The sequence below is a fragment of the Temnothorax curvispinosus genome, unplaced genomic scaffold, assembly GCF_003070985.1.
Source record: "Temnothorax curvispinosus isolate PA1 unplaced genomic scaffold, ASM307098v1 QBEX01001407.1, whole genome shotgun sequence".
In the NCBI taxonomy this organism is placed as follows: domain Eukaryota; kingdom Metazoa; phylum Arthropoda; class Insecta; order Hymenoptera; family Formicidae; genus Temnothorax; species Temnothorax curvispinosus.
In genome coordinates, this window is record NW_020211187.1 from 1 (window position 1) to 9,350 (window position 9,350).

Sequence of the window (9,350 nt, forward strand, 5' to 3'; positions counted from 1 at the left end):
TATGGCGGTCAAAGGCTTTGATTTAACGGCGGATAATGCAGACAGTGAGAAAAAGCGACGATCGAAGACACGCGCGAAGAATGAGGATGTTTCGACCGCGATGGGATTGCTGACGACGAAAGAAAAAGATAGTGCGTGTATATTTTGCAATTCCAATCACGAAAGTGCGCGTTGCGAAAATGCCAGGAAAATGAGCCTCTCTGAAAGACGAGAGCACGCGAAAAAACAGGGCGTATGTTTTAATTGTCTGAAAGCTGGACACAATTTTAAACAGTGCCGAATTAAAGTGATTTGTAGCTAATGTTCGATGCGACATGTACTTCTGATGTGCCCTAAAATAGAGAAAAAGGACAAGGACAGTAAAGTTGATTCTAAACCAAAAGATTCTGAGAAAACGAATAGTGATTGCAATCTGGCAAACGTCTCGAGTGATCCGGAAGTGTTAATGCAAACGTTGTGTGTGAAATTGCGGAATGAAAACAAGGAAATTATTGTTCGCGCAATTATCGATACCGGATCTCAGAAATCTTACATCACCAAGGAAGCGGCTGAGCACCTAGATTACGAGCCAATTGCCGAGCAGACGATGACACACTCCCTTTTCGGTGGACAAAAATCGGACGCGGTGCGACATAAAAAATATCGGATTTGCTTGAGCAGTCGAGACAATAATTATCGCTGTAATTTCGTCGCGCTGGACCAAGCTGTGATTTGTGAGAGAGTACCGCTAATAAAAATCGGAGAGTGGGATCGGAAGCTGAAAAAATTCGACATCAATGTAAGTGATCGGCATAGCAAGAGAGAGTCGATTTCAGTACTTATCGGTGCCGACGTGGCCGGCAAGTTGTATACGGGCCGTATACACGTACTGAAAAACGGCTTAGTCGCAATAGAAACGTATCTTGGTTGGACAGTTATGGGTAAGGTTCCCGAAGTCGAAACAAAGGAGAATGCCGCGATGACTGCTATATCGCTGTTTGTAAACAAAGACGAGATCGCGGACATATGGTCGTTAGACATTCTGGGAATACGTGATCCAATCAAGACGAAAACACGGAAGGAAAGAGATGTCGAGATGCAAGAAGCTTTTCTGAAAACCGTGCGAGTTAACGAAGAGGGGCGATACGAGATACAATTGCCGTGGTTGCCGAATCACCCTGCTTTGCCACATAATAAGGAGACGGCTATGTATCGGTTGCAGTCTACGGTATGGAAATTGAAGGCCGAGGATTTGTATGCTGATTATGATGCAGTTTTTGGCGAATGGCTTGCTGAGGGGATCATCGAGCGTGTCCCGGTGCAGGAGGAGAATGATTGGGGCTATTATCTACCTCATCGTCACGTGGTGAAGGAGGGCAGTACGACGAGAATTCGACCAGTATTCGACGCATCAGCCAAAGAGAGGACGTCGCCGTCGCTCAACGAGTGCCTACATAAGGGCCCAAATTTGATAGAATTGATCGCGTCTATTCTTCTGCGCTTCAGAGAAAATAAAATCGGTGTCGTAGCGGACATTAAAAAGGCTTTTTTTACAAATCAGTATCGATAAAAAAGATCGAGATTTCTTGCGTTTCTTATGGTACGATGCGGAGGGAAATATAATTGTTCTTAGACATTGTAGAGTCGTTTTTGGAGTTTCATCGAGTCTTTTTATTTTGAGCACGATTATCAATTTACATTTGAATAATTATACGAAGTCGGTGAAAAGTTCTGATAACGACGTTTCGACGGAAAATATTAAAAGATTGTTAGAAAGCTTTTACGTTGACAATTCAGTAACTAGTGTAAATACGCGAGAAAGTTTGAATAGTTTCATCTCAGACGCAAAAAGACTGATGAATATAGCTGGTTTTGACCTTCGAGGGTGGGAGTATAGTGATGATAATTCCCATGACAACCAGACGACAGTATTAGGCGTTAATTGGGATAAAGAAGCTGACACGTTAGCAGTAAAAGTACCAGTTTTTCCAGAGTTACGTGATTCGAAAATTACGAAAAGGAATATTCTTTCGTTGGCGCACCGTATTTTTGATCTATTGGGTTTTATATGTCCTGTTATGCTTTGTCCACGAATTCTGTTACAGGAAACCTAGAATGAAAATTTGACGTGGGATGATGAAGTTCCAGACGAGTTAAAAACTAAATTTTTGAAGTGGATGGAAGATTTGAAAGAGCTTGATAAGATTAGAATTACACGATGTTTTTTAGGACAAATCTCTGAGTCGGATAACGTAAGTTTGCATATATTCTGCGATGCCAGTAAAGTCGCGTATGCCACAGTTATTTTCATTCGCGTTGAAAATGTTGATGGTGTGAAAGTTCACTTTGTACAAGCGAAAACGCGAGTTGCGCCTGCTAGGAAAGGCAATTTGGATGCGCAAACTAGCATAACGCGTTTAGAGTTGTTAGCTGCGACAATATGCGCTAGATTAGCGAGAAATGTATTAGACGCGCTTAATTTTAAAACGCTAAAACTCTTTTATTGGACCGATTCCTCGACCGTGTTAGCATGGATCCAAAGAGAATGTAATTGGGCTACGTTTGTGTACAACAGAGTAAAAGAAATACGTATGCTATCGGATCCCGCGTGTTGGCATCATGTACAGGGCCGTTTCAATCCCGCAGACCTACCATCGAGAGGCTGTACGGTGAAACAGATTATGTCTGCGAGATGGTGGGAGGGACCCGTGTGGCTATATGAGGCGTCAGATAAGTGGCCAATGCGTAGAGAATTATTGTTCGATGAAGGTGAAATAAGTAAAGAATTAAAGAAAACCACGGTAAACAAAAAATCTGTTTGTGCTATCATAGCGTTAGAAGGAAATGGTGCGAAAGAGAACAAATTTTTCAATGAATTTTCTGATTTTAAGAAAATGATAAGAGTGGTTGCTTATGTACGACGATTTTATTGTAATTGCCGAGAAAACAAAAAGAGTCGTGTTAAGGGTGCTCTATTGTATAAAGAAATTCAAACGTCACGTACTCTGTTATTAAAATTGATTCAAGCCGAATGTTTTACTGACGAAACGGATATACGTGTGAAACATCTCAACGCGTTCAAACATAAAAACGATTTAATTCGATTAAATTCGAAAATTGTTCTACGCAACGACGTTTATAGTTTTAAGTGTTTTATTGTACTTCCCGGTAAACATCGAATTGTTAATTTGATTATCAAAGAAAAGCACGAAAGCTTAAACCACGCCGGAATAGAGATTTTGATGAATGCATTGCGTGAAGAGTATTGGATCATAGGCGGTCGTAAAGTAATTCGATCGGTGATTACGAAGTGTGTAAATTGTCGCAGACATGATGCGAAGCCTCTCGAGACAATTAGTTCCCCATTGCCTTTAGATCGGGTAAAAGATGCGGCCGTATTCAAAGTTATAGGTGTAGATTTCACCGGGCCCGTTTATCTTAAAGGCGGTCAAAAATCATGGATCTGTTTGTTTACGTGTGCGGTTTTCCGTGCAGTACATTTTGAGCTTGTGACATCGTTGTCCACTGCTGCGTTTCTCATGGCTATTCGGCGTTTCATTGCGCGTTGGGGAAGGCCGAGTGTGATATACAGTGATAATGGCACAAATTTTGTCGGATTAAATAATATGTTTAAGCTTCTGGATTTTGAAAAGTTGTTTCGAACGTTAGCCACCGATCGAATTCAATGGATATTCAATCCTCTTACTGCAGCGTGGTGGAGCGGATTTTGGGAGCGATTGAATGGAGTTTTGAAGCGATTACTGCGACGAACGCTTAAAAGATCTTGCCTTGATTATGAAAAGATGTTAACGGTTTTGCTAGATTGCGAGGCTGTGATTAATTCCAGACCAATTACTTTCCTTTCCGAAACCAAACAGGATATATTGCCTATAACTCCGTCTATGTTTTTGCAAGAGATAAAAGAAATCGGAGTATTAGATTTAGACAAGATAGAGAAATGCGATTTATCCAAGAGGTACTTGTATCGTCAGAAAATCAAGGAACATTTACGCCAAAGATTTTGAACCGAATATTTAGGTGCATTGATTCATCAAAAGTCTAATACGAAAAATGTACATGATATCAAAGTCGGCGACATCGTTTTAGTCAAAAATGAAAATGTAAAACGTTTGGATTGGCCTCTGGCACGCGTCAAGGAATTAATCACAGGTAAAGATAATATTGTTAGAGTCTCTCGATTGACTACTGCTAAAGGTGAGTTAGTTCGGCCGATTCAAAGACTTTATCCATTAGAGCTTAGATATGAGAAGAGTGAATCCAAGGTGGACGAAATTATTGCGGACAAATATAAAGATACTAGGAGATTCAAGGAATCTGAGAGTTGTGCTCCAGATATTAGTGGAGCATATGATATGCGCAGTTGCGATGATGAATCGTACGTAACGAGAAGTGGCAGGAAAATTAAACTTCCAGAACGGCTGTCTTATACTTAAGTTTTTTGTTGTTCTCATAATTTAAATTGACAGTTTTGTATTTTAATTTATGTATTCTTTTCTTGTATTATGATATTTTTTTATATTATACCGTGTCATGTATGTATTGAGATGACAGATGCTTGGCCATCTCAATGGTGGGAGGATGTTGGATTACGGTCGAGCGTTGAGCGAGCATCCTTTTGTTCGACGCGATATTCTTATGTTTTTTCGGGTGGCGTGATCGCCGGTTGCGAGAGGTTTCGCGGCAGTAGCACAACGCGCGCCGTCGAAGTAAGAGCTAAGTAATAAATGTGGCATTTTCTATATGTATTTCACGAATTTAATTATACCCGTGCCTATTAAGTAACAATCTCCCCGACCCTCACGTCCCCCACATTGCAGCTGCCAACTGCGGTGATGGCGGCCGCTATTTTCTCCCGTGTGATTGAGTCGTCCAGTCCCCGCAAGCGCAGCTCCACGCTCTTGCAGGGTCTGGCGACCCTCACTCCTGACCCCTCAAGTACTGCACTTAGGCGCAGCGCCAGGGCGTCCGCCTTCCTTTTTGCGCCCTCACCGGGGACCTCCAACACGAGGCCCCCAGTGACCGGCCTACGACAATGCATGTCCTCAATCCCCAGGGCAGCAAGGGAGACTCCCTCCCTCGCCGTCCTCAAGACTTCGGCGTACGAAGCTTCCCCGTCCCGGGGGACGGTTACAGTAACCGCCGCTGTGCCGGGCGGGGACGGCCCCGCAGCCTTAGCTCTTCTCTTCCTTCCCCCGGCGGAACGGACTCGCCCCGCCCCCTTACTCCTCCCCGACCAAGCTCTCGTCTGGCGGTTACGGGCGCAGGGGTCGCGGCACCCACCCGCTTACTCCCCTATCTGTACCCAGCTCCCCCAGCCCACCAGCCGAAGGGGAAGGCACCGCACTGGGGGCTTCTTTTCTTCTGCGAGCACCCTCATCACCGGCATCGCAAGCCGAAGGAGCGCTTCTCAATTGACCTACAAGAGAGCGTATCTCCCTCGCTATCACCTCCATCTTGCGATCAAGTGCGTCAACACGGAAGCCCAGCCCTGTATCAACCCCCAGACCGCTGCTTACTCCGCATTCCAGAGCATTACACTCTCTATGTTTAACCCTGGGCGCAGCCTGAGTGGCCACGTACCGGGTTTCCATCGGTTGGCTCTCTCCTTCCACCTCCATAGGCGTACATTCCCCCATGTTTGCCTCGAGAATTTTGCCCCTCAGCCGGGAATGTACCCGGATTTGAGTTGCGGCCTTCCGAGTCTCCACCTTGTGTGATAAAGAATTTTCTCTAGCCCTTACCAACTCTTTTTCCCGTTCCGCCAACTCCCTTCGCAGGGAGTTGCATTCTGCCTTTGCCTTGTAACGATGCACCCCGTGCGCTAAACATCGTTCCCGGCAAACGACCGCCGGATGCCGCCCGACCGACGACCAGTCGGGCGAAGACCAGGGCGCGGTGCGCCCACATTTTCAAACGAACTCAAAACGCACCGTGTGCGCGGGCCAAGCGCGGCACCGGTGCCTCCCGACGAGCGACGACGGGAGCCGAGCCGCCCCGAGGACAAGCGCGGCGCCGCGCCGCCCCACCACAGCGCGACGATCGGCGCTCCTAGCGAACCCGCCGCGCCGGCCGGGTATATAAACCGCCGTTTCGGCGAGAAAAAGACACTTCGTCAAAAAGCTCCGCTTCTTTCAGACGAAACCTATCCCGACTCCCAGGGAACACACAAAACGAGGTCCGGTGCTCCGAGCCTCGACTGAGGGCTCTCAGGTGTTCTCGCACTCCTTCAAACTTAACCCCGAAGGCACGGTTACGCGGGGTCGAGCGCGCTCGGCCTCGCAACGAGGGCTCTCGCTGCCGCCGCCCCGGGGCTCCGGAAATCTTCCATACTACGCTACGCGTTCCCGCACGCATACCATCGCGATACCGCGACATCCGCGAGCATCCAGGCATTATACCGCGTCCGTCTATATGTAATACGGCTATGTAATATACCGAGCCCGTGTAATACGTCGATGTAACGATACCGCGTTCGTTATTAAATACCGCGCCGTTATCAAGTGCAAAGGCACTACCTGTAAATGTACCGCGTCTGCCTATATGTAATCCGTCTATGTAAAATACCGAGCCTGTGGAATACGTCTATGTAACGATACCGCGTTTGTTATTAAATACCGCGCCGTTATCAAGTGCAAAGGCACTACCTGTAAATATACCGCGTCCGCCTATATGTAATACGGCTATGTAATATACCGAGCCCGTCGAGTAGCGATACCGCGTTCGTCATCAAGTGCCCCGCACTACCTCTTCGTTGTATATACCGCGTTCCGTCTGTCCCTGCGTACATACCGCGCTAACATCCCGCTTCGGGTATACCGAGCCCGCCGACTAACGTGCTACCGCATCCGTTATCGAGTGCATCTGCACTGCCCCTTTCGTTGTATATATCGCGTCGTTTCGTGTATGTAATTTAAACTGTGAATAAACTACTGCATGTCTAAATTGATTATTGTCTCTGGGCCTGTCATCGGACTCCTGATCCCGCACACCAGTCCGCGTTCGATAAAATCAGGCCGTTACAGCCTTATAAAGTTTACTCTCCATTGCTTCATAATCCTTCTTCGACTTAGCCAATATCATAGCAGCGATCTCCATTGCTACCTGACAATCAGCTTCCACCTCCTCGGGATTAACACAAACCTTCTCCAACACCTTATCCATAATATTCTTACACCATCCGATTCCTTGATCAATAACCTTACCCCATCTCGTCAATACCTCTCTCCTCCACTCCTCCTCAACGGAATCCTCCCTATCCCTCGTTATTAATTTCAGGGGGGAAGGCACATCTACCCTCTCATCCTGTTCAGTAGCGATAGCATTTACTCCAGGTGCGCTCGCTGTCAACTCACCTGGAGGCCCGTAACATGATGACGACGGGGAGTGACCGGGTATGGCATTTCTGCCATCACCCACCGGCCCCCGAGTCCGTTCCCGGGGAGTTTCTTCTCCGGTGGACCTTCCATAGTACCGTCGTATGACCCCGGCGATAAAGCTTTGGTTTTTCTTCGGGGTGTCCTTCTCCTAGGCTGGTTGGCTCCCCGCCTCACAAGCCCAGCCTGCCCAAGCTTTCGGGTATCCTCGGGGTTCGCCATGCCCGTATCGAGGACGCCCTTTAAGGGCCCCGAAAAACCCCCGGAAGCCGCCCCCGACCCCTGAGGCTCCGCCTGCCGAACGACGCCGACAAAGGGAACCCCGCCATCCCGCCCCCGCACGCGACGGGGGTGGCCGGCCGAGCAAAGCTCAATCCCGGCCCCGGCCGAGCCGAAGCTCGATCCCGGTCCCCGCCGCCCACGGAAGACGGGGCACAGAACCCCCAAAGCCGGCGCCCCGCCAGGCACCGTACTCACCGCCGACCCTAGTTGCCGGCGGCAGGAACACCACCGGCTCTACCCGGACATTTCCGGGCGACCCGGTGGGTTTTCCTTCCTCGGAGCCACCCGGCCCCGACCTCGGATCATTTCCGAGCTGCCCGAGCAGCCCCCGGTGAGCCCGCAACTCCAGGATCTGCCGGAACACCGGCGTGCAATAATCCTGGAGTTGTCCCTTATTTAATAACAGACGGGGGAAGGCCCACTTCTTCTCGCCGGTGGAAGAATCATTATCCCCCTATCGGTCCCGGTCGACCGGGCGTTTGAACACGGGGTCGCCTTTCCCTACCGGCTGTTGGAGTCTGAGTCGCCGAAGCTTGTCAGACTCCTAAGCAGGGCAGCCGGACCCCCTGTTTGTATTCTGGGTTTTCCTTCCCATAGGACGGCCGGGTAACGGAGCCAGCCAAGCTGGCTCGTCCCTCACGGTCCCGTCCGACCGGGCGGACTTTTTATAGAAGCCGCCTACCTCGCGAGTCCTGAAAAGGACTCCCCGGTCCACGACAGACCTCGCGGACTGCCGTGGATTACGGTACTGGTGTGCTCGGGTACTCCGGGTTCGCAAAACTCGTAGTGAAGAGCTCCTCCGGGCCCCTAGAGGCTCCGGAAGGGTGCCGCCCACTCCCTGGAAGGAGGTGACAAAGTACTGCTATACGACGAAACTACGACGCGGACGATCAAAAAAGCTCGAATCACAATGGATAGGGCCATACGCGAGGGGCCATTCACTAATGAAATCAGGTGTACACTTGATTTGTAATCATGTGGTAATCAACAGTGAAATCAATTCGTAATCACGTGTAATCTTGCAATATATTTTGAAATCATTTAAATGAAACTACAAGCGTAATCAGTGTAATCAAAGAAAAATAAGTAAGAAATCGCGTGAAATCATTGCGAGTCGTTTGAAATCAAAACAAAATCAGTCTTTTATTAGTAACATGCGCCCACGAGACAATTATGCGTGTGCGCATAGGGACTTCGCGCACGTCGGGTGTCAGAGAGACACGGGAAAGTTCCATAGGCATCTCGGGCATAATCGTAAGAATAGGCCGCTAAATTTAACCGTCGGTTTAAGAATACAACGTATGAAGACGTAATTTGAAAGGTAAGTTTAAAATATTATAACACACTGCGCGTACTTCTAATTTCATAACCTTAATTTGTCCTAACCTGTTTTTTAAGTAACAATTAAAGTTTAGTTCTGACATTTGTAAATAAGTTTAATAAATCTTAGTCGGGAGCTTAGTTAAAAGAAGGCCATCACAAAGAGTATTCCTTTTAAATATTGAAGTATATATAAAATATAATACTACATGAATGGTGGTCATGGTTTTATTTACAACACTGACCACGACGTGTTGTTCTATATTTTAATAACTATAAGTAGATTATGAATAATAAATACTCAGCCAGCACAGAAAGTTCTATGTTATAATTGTCGTATAAATTATCAATTTGAAGTTAAATATGTATAATCTT

At 47.4% G+C, this 9,350-nt stretch overlaps 1 protein-coding gene across 1 annotated transcript; it reads left to right on the top strand.

Moving 5' to 3' along the window:
- Nucleotides 1–325: 325 nt before the first annotated feature.
- LOC112463247 lies at nucleotides 326–1,549 on the top strand. Its single transcript, XM_025029519.1, has one exon. It carries the CDS (start codon nucleotides 326–328, stop codon nucleotides 1,547–1,549), a length of 1,224 nt encoding a protein of 407 aa, XP_024885287.1.
- The last annotated feature ends 7,801 nt before the right edge of the window (nucleotides 1,550–9,350 follow it).

Coding starts and splice junctions, on each gene's coding strand:
- LOC112463247 (XM_025029519.1), top strand. CDS start 326: ATGTGCCCTAAAATAGAGAAAAAGGACAAGGACAGTAAAGTTGATTCT.